The sequence below is a fragment of the Marmota monax genome, unplaced genomic scaffold, assembly GCF_021218885.2.
Source record: "Marmota monax isolate L192 unplaced genomic scaffold, Marmota_monax_Labrador192_F-V1.1 WCK01_AAM20220418_F8-fsc00050, whole genome shotgun sequence".
Lineage (NCBI taxonomy): Eukaryota > Metazoa > Chordata > Mammalia > Rodentia > Sciuridae > Marmota > Marmota monax.
Window position 1 is genome coordinate 9,555,789 of NW_026694552.1, and position 23,498 is coordinate 9,579,286.

Consider the following 23,498-nt stretch of genomic DNA (forward strand, 5'->3'; position numbering starts at 1 on the left):
GGATAATTATACACAACTTCTTTGGCCCCCCTACACCTTCCCTTCTGTTTAGAAAGCTTTTTATTGTTGTTGTTGTTTGGTACTGGGGTGGAACCCAGGGTCGCTTTACCAATGAGTACATCTCCAGTCCTTTTTACTTTTTATTTTGAGATTAAGAGCTCACTAAGTTGCTTAGGGTCTCACTAAGTTGCTGAAGCTGGCCTCAAATTTGTGATCCTCCTGCTTTATCCTCCCAAGTCATTAGGATTACAGTGTGTGCCACCATGATAAAAGACAGTCTTTTAACAAATGGTGCCAGGAAAACTGGAAATCCATATGTAATAGAATGAAATTTAACCCTTATCTCTAACCTTGCACAAGTCAACTTAAATTGGATCAAAGACCTAAGAATAAGAATAGAAACCCTGAAACTGCAAGAAGAAAATGTAGGTCCAATACTCCAACATGTTGGGACAGGAACCAACCATCTTAACAAGACTCCTAAAGCATAAGAAATAAAATTTAAAAATCACCAAGTGGGATAGCATCAAATTTAAAAGCTTCTGAACAGCAAAGGAAACAGTGTGAAGAGAGAGCCAACAGAATGGGCAAAAATCTTCACCACTTGCTCTTAAGATAGGGTGTTAATATCCAGAATATACAAAGAACTCAGAAATCTTATCTCCAAAAAAAAAAAAAAAACACCCAATCAATAAATGGTCAAAGGAACTGAACAGATACTTCTCAAAAAAAGAAATACAATGGACAACAAATATGTGAAAAAAATTCCATCATCTCTAGCAATTAGGGAAATGCAAACCAAAATTACAGTGAGATTTCATCTCACTCCAGGCAGAATGGCAATTATGAAGAATACAAATTATAATAAATATTGGCAAAGATATGGGTTAAAAGGTACAATCACATATTATTGGTGGGACTGCAAACTCGTGAAACTACTCTGGAAAGCATTTTGAAGATTCCTCAAAAAATAGGAATGGAACCACCATATCACCTAGCTATCCCACTCCTCAGTATACCCCAAAGATTTAAAATCAGCATACTGCAGTGACACAACCACATCAATGTTTATAGCAACACAATTCACAATATCTAAGCTATAGAACCACAACTTATTTGCCCTTCAACAGATGAATGAATAAAGAAAATGTGATATTGATATATATATATATATATATATATATATATATATATATTATATATGCACATATACACAAATGTATATATACATATATAAAGAATAATAATATTATGGCATTTGCTGGTAAATAGATGGAACTGGAGATCATCATGTTAAGTTAAATAACCCAGCCCCCCAAAAGTCAAAGGTCAAATGTTTTCTCTAATATGCAGAAGCTAATGAAAAATTGGGGTGAAGGATAAAATGAAGAGAGAGAGAGGAAGGGGGAAAAAGGAGAGGGAATTTCATCAAAATAGAGGAAAGATCAGTAGAGTAGATGAAGAGGATTGAGGAGGAAAAAAGGACAGGAAAAGGGAACAGCGGAATGACTCTTATTGAACTTTTGTATGTGCCTGCATGGATGTGTACGGTGAGTCCTAGCATTGTCCTTGTATCCACTAGGACACTAATTTAAAAAATAAAAAGGAAGTAAGGAAGTAAAATATATATATTGAAGAGAGCTCGGTGGAGTAGAGGGGGGCAAGAAGTGGTAAGGACTGAATTGGAATGGATTGTGTTTCATGCTTTTGTGATTATGTCAGGGTGTGTCCTGGTGATATATATGACTAAAAATTTTTTAAATAAAAAGTAGAGAGTGGAATGAGTTAAAAATTTATTACCCTATGTGCATATATAATTACACAACCAGTGTAATTCTACAACATGTACAACCAGAAGAATGGTTGTATGCTCCATTTATGTATGATGTGTCAAAATGGATTCTACTGTCATGTATAGCTAATTAAAACAAGTTTAAAAAGTGGGCCAAGGATATGAATAGGTATTTTCCCAAAGAAGACATACATGTATCCAATAATCATACAAAATTATGTCTGAACCATTAGTCATCAGATAATGCAAATCAAAACCACATTGGGATACTACCTTCACACTGACTAGGATAGCTCTAATAAGAAAAACTATAACAAGTTTTGGGGAAGATGTGGAGAAACTGAGAACTTTCATACATTGTTGGTGGGGATGAAAAAATGATGAAAGCACATTAGAAGACAGTTTGACAGTTTTTAAAATTTTAAGTAAGCTGATAACATACAACCCAGTAACACAATTCCTAGTTATTTCCCAAATATAAATAAGGATATATATCTACAAAAAAATCTGTACATGAATATTCATAGCAGCATTATTCATAATAGAAAAAAGGTGGAAGCAATTCAAATGTCAATCAACAGATGAATGACTAAACAAAATTTGACATATTCAAACAATAGAATGTTATTCATGTATAACAATGAATGAAGTACTGATACTTTTTAAAGTATGGATAAACCTTGAAAATATGCTAAATGAAGAAATCCAGGCACAAAATACCACATATGATTCTATTTTTTAGTATTATTTTTTTAGTTGTAGTTGGACATAGTAACTTTATTTTATTTATTCATTTTTAGGTGGGGCTGAGGATCAAACCCAGGGCCTCCCACATGCTAGGTAAGTGCTCTACTGCTGAGCCACAACCCCAGCCCATGATTCTATTTTTATTAAATGTCCTAAATAGGAAAATATATAAAGACAGAAAGTAGCTAAGCAAGTACCTAGGGATAGGATAGGGGAAGGAGTTGGGGCCTAGATGATGCCTAAATTTGAGTTTCTTTGGGGATAATGAAAATATTCTGAAAATTTTTATGTTGATGGATGCAGAATTTGTTTAAATATACTAAAAGTCATTGGTTTGCATACTAAAATAGGTGAGTTGTATAGCATAGGAATTATATCTCAATAAAACTGTTTAAAAATGCATCGTTCAGACAATGCTCTTTGTGCCACTTCACAGGAATGGAAATAATGACAAATATTAAAAAAAAAAAATTTAAGTAAAAAGAGGTCAGCTACTTCAACAGTTGGAAACGGAACATTCTGTATCCCTGAATAGATCAGTCTCCACTTGATGAGCCTCTTCAGGCTATTCAAGAAATAGGAATGCAGTCAACTCTAATGCTAGCCACCCCCACTAGCAACCATCCTTCTCCAGCACTGAAAATAGCACTATTGCAGTGAACAAGCCTTAATAATGGTACTGTCGAATATTTAACACAATTCTAGCTGTCTGCCTTTTGTCTTGCTTGTTTGTGAATCTTCACTTTCTACCCCTCATACCATCCACATTGGAAAGAAAAGGACAAATTAAAATCATAAGTATAAAAATATGTCTTGGTCAAGTCATTAGAGGTAACAAGATCTGAATATAAGTACTATGCAAATACCATTTAAGGGCCATTCTAGAAAACAACATATCCACCAAAGTGAGTAAAACATCATGCTGGCAATCCAAGGAGCATAGAAAAAGTGAAGTGCACTGAAAATAGTAGCCTGGTGGAAAAAAATGTTTAGACAGAAACAACATTCTGAGATGAATACTCTATTATCCTAGAATTATATGCTATGATCATATACTACGATCCACTCAAAAACTGAGACCCAAAGAAGAGATGCGATTGGCCTCACATCACATAGCTAGTAGAGAACAGTGTGAAGATTAGAACTCAAGTCTCTGAATTTGTCTAGGGATCTTTCCACTTGCTGAATTTTAGACAGTGCCAAATTAGTCAGTATGGGAGATAGGAATACTAAGTCACAGCTTTTGATTAAAATATCCAAGTCCTACCTTCATAACTGCCCAGAACCAGAACCATCACATCAACAACAAAACTCCAAGAAGTTGAATCACTGAAGAAATAATAAATTGCCAGGGTAAAATTGGCCCTTTTTTTCTGTAAGGGCAGAATGTTTGACCACCTCCATCATAAGCCCTCTTTTTTTTTAAATTTGATATTTTATTGTAGTTGGACACAGCACCTTTATTTCACTATTTTTATGTGATGCTGAAGATCAAACCCAGGGTTCTCGCACGTGTGAGGTGAGCGCTCTGCCGCTGAGCAACAACCTCAGCCCATAAGCCCTCTTTTCAAAGTGCAAAATACTGCAACATATGGGGAAGTAGTTTGTGAACTCTTTCCTTTCACAGAGCCCACCTGGCTTTCCACCTTTATTCTTTTCTACTGTATGCTCAAGCCAGTCTTCCCAAAGCCTGTCTCCAGGAATCTATGACAGGTTGGGGAGGGGAAGTTTTCATAATATACATACGTTCCCAGCCTTGATTTTTCTTAAGTGAAGGTCAATGATAAATGACCTTCCTGTTGGGGCATAATTTATGGCCACATGACCTTATCTATTAAGCCCAACATTGACTGACAGGGTCACAAAACTGGAAGGAGAGAGGTTGGCTCTGGGAGAGCTAAATGCCAAAAATGTATGTAAGACCTGATGTAACTATAGCAGGCAGAGATAATAAGGGAGAGAAAAACTAGCTATATGGACAAAAGATACATCCACCTTGGGAAATGCATTCAACATTTCCAAAGTTAAATCCCACCCATCTTCCTGTAGTTCTGAAATTGCCTTTGTGCTCGTGGTACCAAATCAGTCTGTATGGTAAGATGGAAGTCTCAAGTCTTTCCTAAAATATTTAGCAGCAGCTAAAATGTCCTTCATGCTGTTGTTTTCCTATTGTGCATCAAATGTTTTCTTAAAATTCCTATTCTAAGGCTGAGGCAGGAGGATCTTGAGTTCAAAGCCAGCCTCAGCAACTTAGCGAGCTCCTAAGCAACTTAGCGATAAATAAAATATAAAAAAACGGGGCTGGGGATGTGGCTCAGTGGTTGAATGCCCCTGGGTTCAATACCCAGTACTCCCCCCAAATTTCCTATTCTAGAGATCCAAGGCTATATATAATCTCTTGGAAATCAGTCTAAACCTTTCCTATTATTCTGAGACTTAAAATCCCGGGTCCAAGTAGTGGCTACTAGAAAGATACAAACAGAAACATGAAATAAATTCATCCAGTTGAAAATTTGCCTAACAAAGCTAACATAAATAGTAAAGCTATGCTTAGGTACATATCTTGAGGCAATAATGAATCCTTTCTTTCACATATCCTGTGTGTGGACAAAACTGAACCCTAGAGATGCCAATCAGTGTAGCATGAAAATGGATAGTGTGAAGACCAGCTGCACTCCTATGTATAATGCCAAAAACCTGGAAATATATTATTAAAGCTCTGTACCTCTAACAGAAGCATCATGTTTTCTGCTTTTGGAATTGATTTTAAGGCTAGATTATGTATCTAATTAAACCACTATTATCAAGTGAACCAGAAATTTGTTTTTCAATTTTTATGCATCCATGACCTTTATGCATGAAGATTAATATGTCATTTGATAGGGAAATTAATATTTGGATAATTTTGCCAAAACACCACAACTACTTCTGAAGTCAAAAACTCAAAAGAATAGCCTCATCTGAAAATATAGTAATACATATAATCATCCAACCCTCCATCATTTCCTCCTTGATTGACCCTCCTAGAAATTCATTTTGGCTTCTTGGAGTAGACAGGGTCCTACCAACTACTCTTTATTGAGGACACGAATCAGTTTGGACCTCTATGTACAAGCGATTTGCTTTTCTAACAACTTTTGACAAATATTTCCTCTGCAAGAAGTCAGGAAACCAGTCTTCTATTCCAGCAAAACATAAGCCCTAAAAGGTTGAAGACTCCAAAAGCACATCCGAGCAAAATAAAAGCTAACAGAAAAAAAGCCATATCTATGGTTTCTTGTCCATCCATATAAAACAATTAGCCAACTGGTATACTCAAGAACAGAAATAACAACAACTCAGTATAATCAAATAAATCAACTGGAGTCTTTTAGCTGATCATTACTTAAAAGAAGGGGACAAAACCACTTGGTTTGGTTGATCTGGGATTCAATTAGAAAATATACTGACATCAAGTTATGGCCTTGATTTCATGAATAAAATATTTTATAACAAATAGGCTTCACTGTACTTTATCCTTTCCAACTTAGTGCCACATGTAGCCAAACACAGTCACTGGAATCTCATCCAAGTATGTTCAAACCATTGCAGCACATGTGCCTTTGGCCTCTACAGAAGATCATATTGCAGTAGTGAGAATACCCACCAAATAATCAAAGTGACTGACAGGTGGTAATATTAGAGCTGTCTGTCATCACTAGCACTGGGAAATGGGATGGGCTCCAAAATTTTGAGTTTGGCATCAACTTTCAGTATAGTCAGCAGCTATTTTGTAATTAGTAGTTTGGTCCATGCACTCCCAAATTTTGTTATTTAATGTCCCTGCTGTACCAACGCAACAATATTTGATTTGTGGGTTACCCAATGCATACCAGTCTTACCATTGAAAGTAAGGGTAGTTAGTTCTAAATTATTCAGCATCTTCTCTATAAACAGCATTTCTTTGTTCTCTTTCATTATTAATATATATATATATATATATATATATATATATATATATATATATATATTCTTATAATTTTATTTAAAATGTTTATGGCTAAAGATTGGGAAATCCTGGGTCTAATTAAATGTTTCCTCACTGTCTATGTTCTCAGAACATATTTAATGTGCTAGTGAGCACTGTGAATTTCTAAGATGGGCATAACATTTATAGCATTTTATAACGTTATCTGACTACAAAACTTTTCCTGAAGAACTTCTAGGAGTGAGGATATGGAGACAGTTCTCCTTAGAATATACTTTGGGAAATACTGATTTAAATGCCTGCCCTTAGTCTCAAAGTAGATCAAGGACCTAGGCATTAGACCAGAGACCATGCATCTACTAGGGAAAAAAAATGTAGGCCCAACACTACATCATATCAGCTTATGAACCAACTTCCTCAACAAGACTCCTGAAGCCAAGTAAAATTAAAAATCAATAAACGGGAAGGTATCAAACTAAAAAGCTTCTTCAAAGCAAAAGAAACAATCAAGAATGAGAATAGAGAGCCTACAGAATAGGAGAAAAATCTTGGACAGCTGTACCTCAAATAGAGCATTAATCTCCAGGATATACAAAGAAAACTTTAAAAACTTAACACTAAAAAACTCCACAAATAACCCAATTAATAAATTGGCAAAGGAACTGAACAGGCAATTCACAGAAGAAGAAATATGAATGGTGAACAAATATATGAAAAAAAAATGTGGCAATTTCTCTAGCAATTAGAGAAATGAAAATTACAACTACACTGAGATTTCGTCTCATTCCAGTCAGAATGGCAATTATCAAGAATACAAATAACAATAAATGTTGGTGAGGATGTGGGGAAAAGGTACACTCATACATTGCTGATGGTACTACAAACTCGTGCAACCACTCTGAAAAGCAATATGGATATTCCTCAGAAAACTTGGAATAAAACCACCATTTGATCCAGTTATTCCACATCTCAGTATATACCCAAAGGACTTAAAATCAGCATACTACAGTGATACAGCCACCTCAATCTTTATAGCAGCTGAATGCACAATAGCTAAGCTATGGAAAAAACCTAGTTGCACATCAACAGATGAATGAATAAAGAAGTTGTGGTATATATACACAATGGAATATTATTTATATATAAATAAGAATAAAATTATGGCATTTACTGGTAAATAGATGGAACTGTAGCCTATCATGCTAAGAGAAATAAGCCATCCCCCCAAAAAACAAAGGCCAAATGTTCTCACTGATATGCAGATGCTAACACATAAAAAAGGGTGGGAGATGGAAGAATAGAAGTTCATTGGATTAGACAAAGGGGAATGAAGGAAAGGGAGAGAGGATAGGAGTAGGAAAAACAGTATAATGAATCAGACATAACTTTCCTATGTTCATATATGAATATATGACCATTGAAACTCCTCATCATGTACAACCACAAGAATGGAATCCTCATTACAGTAAGTTGTACTCCATGTGTATATAATACACTCTGCTGTCATGTATATCTAAAAAAAGAACAAATATATAAATATCTGCCCTCAGTGACCTCCAAATAAAATACCAGATGTCAGAGCCCAGGTAGGATATGCACTCCTTTGGAAACCTCCTATCACTTCTGATAGACCTAAGGGTAGTGTCTGGAACATTGGATGAGGAGAGCTTCTCAGAACATCTCCCTGAGCCATGTGAGTGTCTGTCAGTTCATTCAAATACCAAACATATATAGAGTATCTGTAGTATATCAGGAGCTGAATATAAATAAGAGAGAAGATAAGAGAAGGAAAGGAAAAGGAAGATTAGAACTGATTTTACTGTATCTAGTGGAGACATAAATTTTCAAAGATAAAATAACATTTGAACAAGCCCTTAAAAGATGGCCTTGTTGGGTCAGAGTGGGCAGAATGAGACATTTTAAGGAGAAAGAACTATATAGAGAGACATGCAGATGTCTGAAAGGACTCTTCTGCTCCAATGAGCATCAAGCCCTTATGTTTCTGTACATTCACACCATATCACATGGTGGTGTTTTGTAGTGTTCCTCAAAGAAGTGAGGACTTATGCTTAAAGGATTTGAGAGGGTTTGCCACTCTGCATGGCCTGCTGAAGATGAAAATTAGATTGGAGTCACCTCCTAGGAGATGAAGGTGCTATTCTTTATATTAAGAGTGATCTTATTTATTTTTTCAAAGAACCAACTTTTAGTTTTGTTAATTTTTTCAATAGTTTCTTTTGTTTCAATTTCATTGATTTCCGCTCTGATTTTAATTATTTCTTGCCTTCTGCTACATTTGCTGTTGTTTTGCTCTTCCTTTTCTAGGGCTTTGAAATGTCTTCTTTGATATAATGAGAGCAACTAAGAACAGAGCAGGGAGGAAGAGCAGGAAGAAAAGATTAACATTAAACAGATACATGAGGTGGGATGGAAAGGGAGAGAAAAGGGAAATTGCATGGTAATGGAGGGAGACCCTCATTGTTATACAAAATTACATATAAGAGGTTGTGAGGGGAATGGGAAAATAAACAAGGAGAGATATGAATTACAGTGGATGGGGTAGAGAGAGAAGATGGGAGGGGAGGGAGGGGGGATGGTAGAGGATAGGAAAGGTAGCAGAATACAACAGTTACTAATAGGGCATTATGTAAAAATGTGGATGTGTAACCGATGTGATTCTGCAATCTGTATTTGGGGTAAAATTGGGAGTTCATAACCAACTTGAATCTAATGTATGAAATATGATATGTGAAGAGCTTTATAATGTTTTGAACAACCAATAAAAAAAAATTAAAAAAAAAAAAAAAAAAAAAGAGTGATCACAGAATGCTCAGAGATGCTACATTTCCACAAAATGTTGGAAACTTTTAATAATAATGATAGAAGTAAAGTAGGTGGGGCAGAGATAACTTTAAAATATATGTAATTTGCCATAAATGTCATTTAATGATGAATTGTATATAAATGTATGTGTGTTTTGATTTACAGAGTGCTCTCACCCCTGTTATTTCATTTGATCCTTACAAGAATCCTATGAACATGAGTAGGGAAGGTATGATTGGTCCATTTGTACCAAAGGAGGATTGTGCAGTTCAGGACCCTTAAGTGGTTAGTCCAAGATCATATAGTAAGTGGCAATATAAAGACTAGAAACAAAATCTTCTGAATCCTAATCTTATGCCTTTGATTTGTATTTTTCTTATATTACATCAAAAGGCTGAAGGTATAGGAAAGTAGACTTATGCCTAAAATAAAGAAAATATTTCTAAATCTCACAACTGTTGAATAGTGGACTAGAATGTTCTATGAAATGGTTGAAGAGGATATCCCTATCTTAGGTAGGAGAGTAATATCATGTCTTCTATTGTCTACTCTAAGATCCAAAGATTCTAAAATTCCTAGATCCTATTTCCCACAGATGAGGTTTTGGTAATTAAGCCTGTTCCTAAGCAGCTCCTTTTTTAAATTATATACACAGTGCTCAAAAGAGAAATACTCTTATTAGACAGGCGCTTAAAAGTTGGCACTTATCCTGACATCATAGGTAAACCCACTGTGTTGGTACAACAAACACAAATAAGAGATACTTGCCTCTAGGTATTTCTCAGATCACATAACTCTAGGAAGTAAATGGAAGCTACTAATTTATCAATATTGTTAAGTATACATTATTTGAGTTATTTTTCCCTAAAATTTAAAATCTTGGAGCACACATTATAATCAGAATCAGGAGAAGGCATGATTGCATTTGAACACTCATCATTCATTTTGATGTATAGTGAATATGCTTTTTATAATCTATATAGTTGTTCAAATACAAAATGTATTTTAAGAGATAGAATTATGGACTGATAATAATTCACATTTGTCTTCTTTGATGGGGAACCAGGATTCTCTTAGAGCCAATAGAACCAGCCACTGTTCCAATTCTCTTGGAACATTTTTTGTCATATATTTACAGATCCCTATGCTCAAGAGAATGGTGCATCTGTCTGATGGAGACGTCTGGCTGCATTCTTTCCTAGATATTAATATAGGTGGCACTTCAGTAGTATAACCAATGACATGAAGAACCTGATTTGGAGGGGAACAGATGGCACCATCTTTCTTGAGCTAATTTTAGGATCCCGAAATAGTCCTTTTCTCACACAAACCATCAGTAGAACCAAATTAAGACAACCATGTCACATGTAAAAAGGGAGAGAAGAAAAAATGTGTATAAGGCAAAGACAATGAACTAGAGGCTTCAGTGCTTCCTCTATATCTGACTCCTTTTGATAACATATGAGAGTCACTTTAACCTCCTTTCATCAGACTGGATACAAAATACCAATATGAGGGTATTTAAGAAAAAAAAGTGATAAGATCTCATCTTTAGTCATATGTATTGAATAATCAAGGTTTATTGTGTACTGCTTACTTTATGTTTATAAGAATTTATAGGATCTAGTTTCTAAGAAAATTTTTTCCTTAGCAGATAAGAAAGCTGAGGCTAAATAACCATTATACTTGGCAAATCTGAGGCAAATTGAATTTCAAAGCCTCAGATTCCTGGCCCATTGCTTTTTCTGCTGGAAAGACCTTTTCATTCAAATGGTATTATATAATATCATATAAGGATGAGATGTGGAGAAAGAGTCCCTCAACCAGAAACAATAGCTTGTCTATAAGATAGTTATCCAAGTATTGTGAAAAATGAGAAGACTACTTTGAAAAGGTACTTACCTGTTTTCCATCCAGAGTATAGAGTTTTTTGACGACCCCAGTCTCTAGCTTTATGGCTTCGGTGATATCAGTGAGCACTTGCTCAAAAGAGTGGGCGGTCTTCTTGTTCAGAAGCACACGGACAGCCTTCCGAGGCTTCACCCCACTGCGGATGATGGTCACAAGCTTGGGGCGGACAAAGTCTTTGTTCTCTCTCGCCTGGGCACTGTTGCTACTAGCCAGGGACTGGGGAGCTTTCATGTTGGCAGATGTTTTCACATTGACAGACCAGTTGGGGTTGACGTTCTTGGTGTACTCAACCTTCTTAAAGAAGTTGTCTGATGAACAGACATAGCTTTCCCCTAAGGGAAGAAATAAGTAGTTAAGTGATAAGTTCAATAGCAGATATATGGACTCTAACCAAACTAATATACACTGACATTGGAGTAGGACTTTTGGAGAAAAGGTGACAGTAACCAACCTTAAGTAGAATTCCTAAATGGGCTAACTTGGCTCATTCAAATTCAAAAGTAATCAACAAAACATGTTTCAATATAATGGCATACCTTGTTGAAGAACCCTGTAAAGTTAAGTGTTATAAGGACAATGAACACTCCTAAATTTAATCTAACTAGTGGGGTTCTCAAGCTTAATATGGTTTTGTTGGAATTTAGACATTTATGTTAGTTTCTAGGATGTTTATTAACTTCTGGGGCATTACTGGAAGTTTTTTACCATGTCTTTATTTTCTAATTTTCCTATACTGGTTTTGAACTCCTAGCCCCATCCCTTCATTATATTATAAACCAAGGAGAAAGTTCAAACTTATTACATTTTTATTCCAAGTTAAAGTGAACCAATTAACCTTGAATATGAGGCATATAGTTCACTCTTGGTAAGAAGCCAGTCCATCATTTGTACAGAATATTTAAGTGGTGGAATATTGAAATGTGTGTGAGTATGTGTGTGTTTTGAATGTCTATATGTGTGTTTAAGTATGTCCTTTCCTTTATTGCTCACTCCCATATCTAGGTAGAGAAAGAATCTAAATAACAAACTGTACACATGTGTGCACACGTGCACACACACACACACACACACACACACCATTCTTTAAGTCTAGCTCTTGCATGAAAGTACTCTTCCCAGCTTCTACAACCCATGTTGCATCTTCTTATCCTCCTAGATACTGCATATTAGATCTCTGTATTTGGGGTCATCTTAACCAGTACTTCCCTTGATTACCATAGTAATGCAGGGCAGATGTGAGAATATATCATATAGTCTGATTTATGAATTAGAGAGATCTAGTGTAAATTTTACATTTACCTTGGGCTAGAGGAAATGACTAATGCAGAGGAAGAAATGGGCCAGAGGCAAGAAGAGGGGATTAAACACCTGAGACTAGACATTGAAGAAAGTAGGAAAAGAGGTAGGCTCAGCCTGGGGGAGAAAATATTGAGAAAGGTTGAATTTTCAGTAAAACACATTAGCCTCAAGGTATACAGAAGTTCATTCAGAGGCTGAGCTGCAGAAGCAGTCTGATCTAATCAGGCTTACATCATCAGTAATGACCCTAAATAAATAAATAAATAAACCCTAGCCAGTGCAAATAAAACATTAAACACAATTTTAGTCTGATGGCTCTTCTCTTTCCTTTGGTCTCAGCAGGATAACCACACAGAGACATTTAGACATGCCAGGCTGATAACTCACTGCCTTTGCAAATATTGATTGTTTTGCCATAACACAAAATCCTTTAAGTCATATTAATTAATAAATTTCTCAGTTGGTGCTAAGAGAAGATTCAGTCAGAATCTCTAGGGTAACTTCAAGGACACTTATGCTTGTGTGGAGGGGGAAGGTAAGTATTCTAAACTTCCCTCAATCTGAGAGGCTGCTTGTGTTCTGTCTTGATAGGAGACCAAGGGATGACTTGTAGGTAAAACAGAGACACCAATTTCCACTTAGTACACACATGAATACCCAGGATGGGAGAAACAAAGACACTGGCTAATAGAAACCTCATTTTTTCTGGCTTTCTTTCTAGCTAGTCCAATTCTATTCAAGTGATTAGAGTCTAGGGTCTTTATTTTGTGAATTAATAGGGAAAAGGGGCTCTTTCAATTACACCATATATTCATATCTAACATCCCACACCCACTAGAAATGGCCTCTTGCCTTAGCACTTCACCAGATTCATGGGTACCTTCCAAGAGGTCCTACTGCCTTTGAGTCAGATTTTTTCCACAACTTGTCATGTACTTTGAAACTTTGTCAGACAACTGTGTGGTGTGGAAATGTGCAAGTCTATATATTTATGATTTCCCTCATCCACAGTCTCTTCTGTAGAGTCAGCTGTGTAGCCCTATTAGGACTCTGGACATTTTTTCCCCCATCTCTTAAACCTCTTAAGCCTCTGAACTATGAGTATGATTAACTACCCCTAGATGAAAATGAACACGATGGCAAACAGCTAGAGTATCATATGGCACCTAAGAACTTTCCAGAGGGCCCAGCACTCAGCCAAATCTATGTTGAGCACCTTTCGAGGGTACATTTGAGTCACTCCACTCTCTCCTTTTGGCCTGAATACTGAGTAATGGAAAAAGAACAGCTGATATGATGTCAGTCAGAATTGGGTCCCTAACACTTCATAGTTATTGCCCTTGGGCCAGATACCTAGTCTTCCTTGACTCCAGTGACTTGTCTGCAATGTGGGGATGCTAATAATACCTTATAGAATTGTGGGTTTGAATCAAATAGTGGATAGAAAGTGCTGAGCCCAGAGACTAGAACACAATAAGCACTTCATAAATTTTTATTGTTACTATTAAGCCCCTCAAATGATGGAATAGAGGAGAGAACAAGGAGGAAAGTGTGAAAAAGGAAAAGAGAAAGAAAAAGTTAAGAGAAAGGAAAATGGAATGAGAAGTGAGAACTGAAGGAAAGAAAATAGAAAGCAGCAAGTCAGTACTCTTAGCCCTGAGCTGTGATCATTATATAGCTTGAGCACTGCTGGGATCCCACCCTCAAAAGCAAGATTTCCTGCCACTTGGGAGGGGGTTCCCAATTGCCACAAATGCCAAATGAAGATCTGTAGCTAAGACTGAGCAAAGCCACTGCTGATTCCCAATGAGGATATAGTATTTATAGGGGTTAAGAGTAGTGACTTGGGGATTAGACAGACTTGGATTCAAATCCAAACCAGGTACTTAGGAACTGTATGACCTCGGGCAAATCACTTGTCTCTCTCAGTCTCAGCTTTTTCATTCACAACTTGAAAGTATTTCACCAGGGATACCTGAATCCCTTCTAGGTCTAAGGATCTATAAGAAGGGATTTTCTTCTTCTCTTCCATCCCAAGCACATTTGAGAAAATAAAACTTTTTACAGTAATTAAATGTTAAAGAAGTAGGTGCTCCCACCAAGGACCCTTCACTTCTACTACTGGAAAGATATCAAATGTGCTGCTTTACTATACTAAGGCTTCCTTATTCTGATTTTGCAAGTATTTGCAATGTCTACTGCTAGAGCTTGGTGCCTCCTACTCATTTAGCTGCCTGGCAATGGAAGCTGGGTGAGGTGTGTTGCACCTTTACAAAGCTGGGTTCCCATCCTGCCATAGCTTCCAGAGGCTTCCCACCTGCTGGGAACCTGGAAGGAAAGAAAGCTGGTTTCAGAGCCAACCAAGGTGACAATTTGCAGGAGTTGACAGCTGGCTTTAGGATGAGGGACTGAGGAAATGAAGTCATGGAAGCACGGCTAAAGGGCAGAAATGGAACAAGCTGTGGGTTCAAAATGATCTAACGTCTACATCCCTTCACTTTTAGAAGGACCTCATTTTCAAAAGCATTAAATATGTTTATCTCTTCTCAAAGTGAAAGCACTTTTACATGGACTTTTTCCTCTCCTGGGATTCCTAACTCAAGAAATAAAATATTAAATGATACATTATTGTATTTTATATTAAAATATTACATTATGCTTTCTTATATTATCATGCCTATTAATAATGAATCACTCCTAGGTATCTTAAAATTCCTAGATTTTTTTTGTCAATGTGCTTGCTTTAGTAGAGAATAAATTAGTGAAAGGTGATTTCATCTCATTGGAACAAACAAGCTATGGCAAAGGAACTGGATCATAACATTGCCATACAGCTCAGATTTTCCAAGACTGTCCCAATTATAAATAGTCTGTCCCATCATCTGCATAATAATGCTCAAACTTGTCTAAATTTGCATTAATAAAAACTATTTAGTCATAAATATACCTATACAATTGATTTGGTACATATACAAGGGAGTTAGAAAAAAGATTAGACAGTATATAAAGCAAAGGAGAATGATTATATAAGGAAAGACAAGACAAAAAACAATACCATCAGTGGATTTCATTCATTGACCTACTGGGGATACATTTATCTAGGGCCACATCCTATGTGGCCTTGCTAAGATCCTTGGTATACCCAAGGATCTGTGGAAAAGCTGACATCAAAAACCCAACTTTTGTGCTACTTACTTCCCTTGATACTTTCAGCATCTGGCGGAGGACAGTGTACTAGAGACACTAGACAAAGGGGAACACAAGGTCACAGTGATTATTAAGCAGTTACTTTTTATTTCATTTCATTTTAGATTAACTATTTAATAGTGTGGACCCTTGAAAACATCTTTAAGATCTACAAAGCAAAAAACAACATCAACAAAAATTGATTTCTGCATTCATAGGAATTCCTAACATTGTTTATTGCTGAAGAGGATTATCAAGATCACCTAATCCAATACTTCCCAATTCTAAGTGCTCATAAGAATCACCCATCAAGATCTGTAAAAACAAATTCTGGGGTGCTATCCCTGGGGATTCTTATACAATAAGTCTGAGGTGTGGCCCAAGAATCTATATTTTTCTAAAGCTCTGAAAGATTTTGAAAAGTAGCCAGGTTTGGGGATCACTGGCCATTACGATCCCTCATTAGCATCATTATTCTCATTATTATTATTATTTTCATTATTATTAGTCTCTCATCATTAATGATAATGACACTTTATATAGTTGTACCTTGTCACTATTCTATCATACCATATCTAATTTTATCCTCACAATCACCCTAATGAAAAGGCAGGTGTTACAAGTCTCCCTTTGTAGTTATGAATATTACTCACAAGAGATATGCAAAATGTGATCTGGATACACAATGAAACATCATTCCACAATAAAAAGGAACAAAGTGCTGATACATTGTACAACATGGACAAAGCTTGAGAACATTATTCTAAGAGAAAGAAGCACAGAAGAACACATATTGTATGATTTAACTTACAAGAAATGTCCAAAATGGGTAAATCTATTGAGACAGAAATTAGATAAATGATTGCCTAGGTGTGCAGAGGCTGGAAGGATAGGCAGTGACAGCTAATTGGTACAGGGTTTCTTTTTCAAAAGATGAAAAGGGTCTAAAATTAGATTACAGTGATAATTGCATCACTTAGTTAATTTTCTAAAAATCACTGAATTGTAACTTAAAATGATGTTTTTTGATATGCAAATTATGCTTTGAAAGGTTTTTTAAGGAAAAAAACCCTTTTGAAAAAGAAAACATTCATCACATTGATGATAATGGCAAATCTATGCTCAGGTAGCTAACCAGTTACAAGCTAGAAAGACTCAAAAATAATGGATATGAAGTACTTACTGTTCCTTCTTGGCACAGAGACACTCTGTAAGCACTTCATATCCATTATTTTATTTAATTCTCAAAGCAGGTACTCCTATATTACAGATGGAAAACTGAAGCTCAGTGTTTCTAATGCTTTCCCCAAGTTCACACAGACTAGCATCTGAAGACCCCAAATCTGAACTAAATCTAATTCCAAACACTTCTATTCCCATTATAACCTGCTGCCTCTAAGACTAGAACCCAGTACTCCTGATTCTTCATGCAGGAATCTTTCCAAACTTTTTCAATTTGAAGCTAACAGAAAACAATGTGCATGATTTTTTAACTTTCATTTAACCTCTTCCAAAGATAAATAAAGTGAAAGGGGAAAGCATCCAATTTTCCTAGATGAATAGAACAAATTAGAAGAGGAAAAGAGCCATTTTCTTTATTCTCCTCTCCTAGCACCCTCGCCCATTTGTCTCTACAGCAGTAGGAAAATTGATCACATTTATCAACATTAACCCAGAGATACCCCTGAATTTACTTGACAGAATGGTCAGTACTCAGGACTGGAGGAACACTGACATCCATCGTGACTTATGTTTATAGATGACTTGTGAATAAATTCAACTGAGCCCTATTTATAGTCTACATTATCTGGGAATTAACCAGGAAGTAACACTGCACCCAAAGTGGCCCAGAGATGATAGATGAGAGGAATCCAATCTATCAAGGATTCAAGAGGACTCAGGTGAAGAGAAAGCTGCAGTCCTTTCAAAATTACATTTGATACATACCTATATTGAACTGAGATTATCACCTCTCTCAAAACATTGCACACGCGTGTGCACGCGCACATGCACGCGCACGCACACACACACACACACACACACACACATCCAGAAAGAAAAAAAAATGTGGAAAATGGATTTTGGGGGGAAATCTGTGCCTAACACCTTTCTGAGATCAGGTAAAACAATATTTCCAATCCTTGTTCCAAATACAGTATCACTTGGTTCAGAATTCTTCCTTAGCATCTATGATGGTCTTTAGAAGATCATAGCTAGTAGAAATGAAGCCAATTGAATGATTCAGGGTGCTTTGTTCATGAAAGTTATTACAGAGAAATCCCTCAAATTTGACTGAATTTTGAATTTTACAGTAACAAAGACACATCCTATTGATTACTCTGTTGGACAGCTCCTTCAACCTAGCTTCAAACTCTTTGAGTCTGTCCTGCTTCACCTTTCTTTTAAGAAATGTACTAGAACCTCCAACCCTTTGATGGTCAGGAAAGGCCTAAGATTAACCTCTGCCTGCCCATTCTGCATGTGATCAAATGATCTAAACCTCCTTGGAATTGCTTTTCAAGGTCAGCTATGTAAATGATCTCAGACTTGAATCCTGAGACTGAGATGTCACAACCATATGGACACTTTCTCTTTCTCTAAGTAACTGGCCCAAATCACTTTGCCTGACTACTTGGGAAATAGCAGCTACTCAAGAGAAATGGAATCTTGTACAAGGGAAGCTCTCATGCTCCTTTGTCTAGGAACACAAGAAACCTAGAAACAGTGAAGCAGAGGCAGGGTATTCCCACACCAAGTCATTAAGTGTGTGGTTTCTCCTGCTTTGTTGGCCATTTCATAATCTGGTCTCCCTAGAGATCGGTTTGCTCTAAACTCACCTTTTCTCAGGGAATGAAGGGAGGGAGGAGGGAGGACTGGATAATGGGGGAGGGGTTTGAGGAGGAATATTTTCATTATCACCATTCCTTGAAGCTGTCCTTTAAAGCACTGTATCAGCTCAAATTAATCATATATGTCATACCCACCAATTTGAAAGTAGGGGTAGGAAAATATCATCAATATAATTCATCCAATAATGTAATATTAACAACATAACCTGAGATCTATTTTCTAAATGATCACAAAGAAGACTTTATGGCTGAGTAAGTTTTGGTAAAGAGCTGGGGTTCCCCCTATTTTCAGGTGGATACACAGGTTGTCAGCATGTTCAGCAATCTAGTCAGAAAATTCAGTTGCAATACCCACATCTAGAGAGGATTTAAAAGGACTGAGGTACAGTGAGTCAGTTCCCATTCTAATAGGAATTTTTTGTATTAAAATACCAGACATACCTACAGCTTCCTTTGGTATTTCTCCCAATGATCTCAGCCTCAGGGACACACCCTGAAGTGGGCTTTTTAGAAGCAACAGCTGAGCAGTGACCACTTACCTAAAAGTATAATCTTCTGTATGTCCAGGAAGTCCTGTTTTTAGGGTGTATATTTCCAGTGAGTTGCAATTCACAAATAATTTTACAGTAGTTCAAAGGAAATTTGGACATAATAATTTCTCTATTAACCCAACCATGTGTCCTTCCTTGTTACTCCCCTGATGATATCATAGTCTGCCTTAATAATGCCCCTCAGAGTTAATTATGAACAAGATTCACTAAACGCCACAATTCAGATTTTCCTTTGTATAGACTGGCAGATAAGCACCATACATTATCACCACCATCTACATATTTCAACGCTAGCAGAAACTGAAGCTCATGAACAGTGATAGCTAATGGCTCTGTTGATGCCTATAGGATCAGAAGTCTGAGCATCAGTCAGCCCGATGTTTGGAGAAACACATTGCCTAATTTCTTTCAATGAAATCCAGGAATGTAATCACAACCAAGGATGCCCTTTCCCACTAAGGACGACCACCCACTACTTGAATTACCTTCTTCTAGTTCTTCCATACTTCCAATTTTCCTGGATCCATCAATGGTGTATATATAACGCACTCCCTGAGGCAGATTGATGTTGTCAGACAGAGATCTCGTGAGGTCCGCCAATAAAGCATCGAAGCTGCGAAAACGGTCAGAAGACACAGCATACACAATCCCTTTGAAGTAGCGGTCCCCATTGCGGTAGAAACGTACCTTCTTGGCTTTTTTCTCATTGCTCAATGCCTGCAAGGTTCTGGTTCTATAGAAGCTACAGTGGGCGCTGTGAGTTGGACTGGGCAACCCATTCATTCGTGAGCCTCTCATGTTCCTAGATGTTTTATCTCGTTCGTCAAAGTGTCCAAAATCAAGTTCCATATTTTGAAAAAACCTCAGAGACCTGAGTGTTGGAGAAAGGGGTGGGGATAAGGAGAGGCAGAGAAAAAGGGGTAAGGAGAAAAAAGAAAAGAATTCAAATATTAGCCAGATTCAGATATGCAATCTGCTGCTTGTGAAAAGAACTGGTTGAAGGGAGTCTGTGACCCATCTGCTGCTTGCCCCTGACCTGCAGGAATATTGATCTTAATAGAGAAGGAGGAGGGGCTGGGCGGGGGTGCTGGTGGGTGTGGGGGTTGGGACTAAGAGATAGAAAGGGAGGCACTTTTTGGCGCTATTCCAAACAGAGAAGAGGGAGGGATTTTGAAATAGCTTAAAATCCTGGAACTTACTAGCAGTGGCTCCTATCGAATTGTAACTTCGGGCTAAATACATTAAAACTGGCATCTGTTTCCTCACACATGCCCACATGACTAACAGTTGTAAATGAATCCATAGCCTGACAAAATTCCCCTTGAAGACAACAGAAGGAGCTAGCCAAGGTTAGCATCTCCAGCTTAAGAAGCAGTCTTTGCACCTCAGTACAATGACTATGAAGGGGGTGTTTTAATTTTATTCCAAATCCTTTTTCCTACTCTAATGTGTGCATCCCCTCCCCCAGAATAAACTAGAATTCTTTTTTAAAGGGACAGCCTCCAGGGAATAGCCAGTGTCTTTGTGCTATTCATCAAACCCTCTCCCCACCAAGCTGGTGCAGCTATCAACATTCATAAGAAGAAATATGCTGAAAAAAAGGATTAGAAAAAAAATCAGTTATTTAACAAGTTTTTAGCTCTGCTTTCCTCTTGGTAACCATTTGGTCACAAAATCCTTTTCCCTCACCCCAGGTGCTTCAACCTCTCCCCACCAATGCAGCAATATCTCTTAATGGAATAATTTAATTGTTGAAAGATTCTCAAACGAGTCCCTGAACAGCATATGGGACTTTAGAAGCAAGCACACCTCTCATTGTTCTGGGCTTCTACCCTGACTGAAGGGGCATTTTGCTTTCATAGTAGACAATTCACCCCAAACTTGTCTATTTGCCCAGGTGCATTTGCAAAGGTTAAAAATGGTTATCTGTCAGGCTTTGATTTTTCCTTTTCTGTTGAACCCTCCCCCCACAACAAAACCTCAAAATAAAATATTAAAAAAAAACAATGAAAACATGAAACCAAACACAACCAAAGCGCCAAACACTAGAAAAGGTTCTAGGAACCAAACTATTAACATGCATCTCACAGATGGGGATAAAAGGACTCACAAAGCAAGCAGGGCTCACCTGCTATACACTGCCACATCGAAATATTTGCAAGGGACCAGGATATAAATGGGGACTGGTGCCTAGTGGGCTTGTCAGGCTCAGTCCCCCTTTTTTTCCAATGTCACCGTGACCTACGCTGAGCTCAGCATTGTCTCTGTCAGACCACCTACAGTAATAAGACCCCACCTCCTCTAGACAAGTAGTAAGCATTTCCCCAGGTGAGCCAATAATGCTTTGCTTTGCTTTAGGATCAGAGATGATATTATCTTATATTAACATTATAGTGAAAACAAAGGAATATCAAACTCACTTTTCCAGAGGAAAAATCCCAGGTAGAAGCTTAGGGCAAAAAATCCAATAGAATAAGGCAAAAAAGGAGAAGCGAGAGAGAGAGAGAAACAGAGAAAGACGTAGAGAGAGAGCACTTTGCCTTGTGCTTTTCCCCCTTTGACATCTGTTACATTCTGCTGAAAATCACTCGAAAGCCCCACTCACCGGTTTTCTGCTGGTTGGGTGGAGATGCTGAGAGAAAGAAAACCAATCTCTCTATGCCTTTGTTGTCTGAGCTCCAAGCAAGAAATTCCTGCCAGGGTGGATAGATGCCTTCTAGGTCCTAGTGCCTTGTCCAGCTTCTCCCCTGTTATTCAGGCTTAGTGAATCCCACTCCCCCCACCAACCTCCTATGATTAATTACATGCTTTTTTTTTCAATTCACAGCCTGCATTAACAGCTAGAAAGGTTTCATTTATAACCAACAGGAAATTGCAGGGTAGCAAAAAGATTGCACAGGCAAGTTCAGAATGCTCTAATGAGCAATGTGCTAGCCCTTTCTTTTAGAAAATTGGCAATTTCACTTGGCCAAAACCTTGGCCTAATCTGCCTGGAGGCCAGACTTGACAGCCAAACCAGGCTTCATAGAAATTGTAGCTCTCTTCCTTTTACCCTCTTGAGAGACAACAATCGAATCTGCAAATTCTTTAAGGCATTTTAGTTCAGACATCCAACAACTGGTTGTTTTTAAACATGAACTCAGTGAAGTAGACTAAGAGGGAATAGGAAAATGACAAGAGAAAATATTTCTAGAATTGCATGGAAGGTAAACTTGGAAAAGGACACCCAAAACCTTTTCTGTTGGTATAAGAATTTGTTTAATAAAATTTGCTTTGTTTTCTTTTAAGAGTTTGAGAGTTCAAATCCAACGCATAGATCTTTCCATGGGAAGTGAATCTGTTATCTACAACATAAATATTAACAAGTCTCTCCTCAAACTGTCTATATGTCATTAACTCGCTTCTTTATATCATGCATGTTGTCAAGAACAAGGAAGCATCAAAACTGAACTCCTTTGATCAAGCCAAACTATAATACAGAAGAGAAAGATGAGAAACTAAATGGGGAGGGTGCTATCATATTCACAATTGAGACTACATACATTAATGTATAGAAGGCTAAAACTATCCTGGTTCCATTTTTGCTTGGCTTCCAGGAAATTCAGCTCTAAAAGCATGCTTCCAAGTGAGAATTTTAAAAAAATGATCATCTTTCTTCTCTGAAAGCTATTAGCTCACAAAAGCCTAAGCTATGTATGTAAGTCAGGTGGACAGCCTCAAGGGTGCAACATCATATCCAGTTAAAGTCCCCTTAACACCTTGCTGCTGGTCTCCTGGTTATTCTATCAGAATCTCAGGGGAGTCCATGAGTCTTTCTTTTTCTCTTTCATATGAAATTGCCTTACATTGTGGACACCTCTTAAAAAATCAGACTTATTCAGGTCAAGAGCAGAGAAATATCAAGGAATAAGAGCATGAAATATGAGAATCCCAGCAAAGTTAGAGTTTTAAAACTCCTTTCTTACACATTGTATTACTCAAGTAAGTATGCTGCAACTGATTTTGCATCAGAACTCAAGATGGCTTTATTTCCGGTAAGGATATAAGAATGGATGAGATGATAAAACTTAAACATGAATGATTTAGAATAGATTGTAGAGGCAATTTCCTCATGATAAAGGCTTTGCACCAACACTGGATGCCACTGATGTCTTTAGTAGACAGACTAGGATAAATGACTTTGCTTTATATATAACAGGGATAGACAAGACCAACATTTCTCAACATGACACTAATAGGTGTTTTTAAAAACAAAATCTGTGGTCAAAAATGTTGAAAAAGTGATGGGCTAAATATGAAGTTACTTTTCTTTATCATAAAACTTATCAGAGCCTTTAACACACTTAAAATATGGCACATTCTCCAGGATGAAA

The 23,498-nt window shown here is 37.2% G+C and overlaps 1 protein-coding gene across 4 annotated transcripts in view; it reads right to left on the reverse strand.

The window, feature by feature from the left end:
• The window catches only part of Dcx (doublecortin), a 115,356-nt gene extending 93,513 nt beyond the window's left edge, over nt 1-21,843 (reverse strand). For 2 of the 4 annotated variants that reach the window (XM_058571647.1, XM_046420813.2), the window contains exons 1-3: nt 21,731-21,843; nt 19,611-19,996; nt 11,232-11,572 (exon numbers count right to left, since the gene is read on the reverse strand). In XM_058571647.1, the coding sequence (XP_058427630.1) occupies nt 11,232-11,572; nt 19,611-19,974 (705 nt within the window). In that variant the 5' untranslated portion in view covers nt 19,975-19,996; nt 21,731-21,843. Of the gene's footprint in view, nt 1-11,231; nt 11,573-19,610; nt 19,997-21,545; nt 21,678-21,730 lie in introns of those variants that run through there. The other 2 variants (XM_058571648.1, XM_058571646.1) reach the window with 1 other exon arrangement.
• Between the last annotated feature and the right edge of the window lie 1,655 nt (nt 21,844-23,498).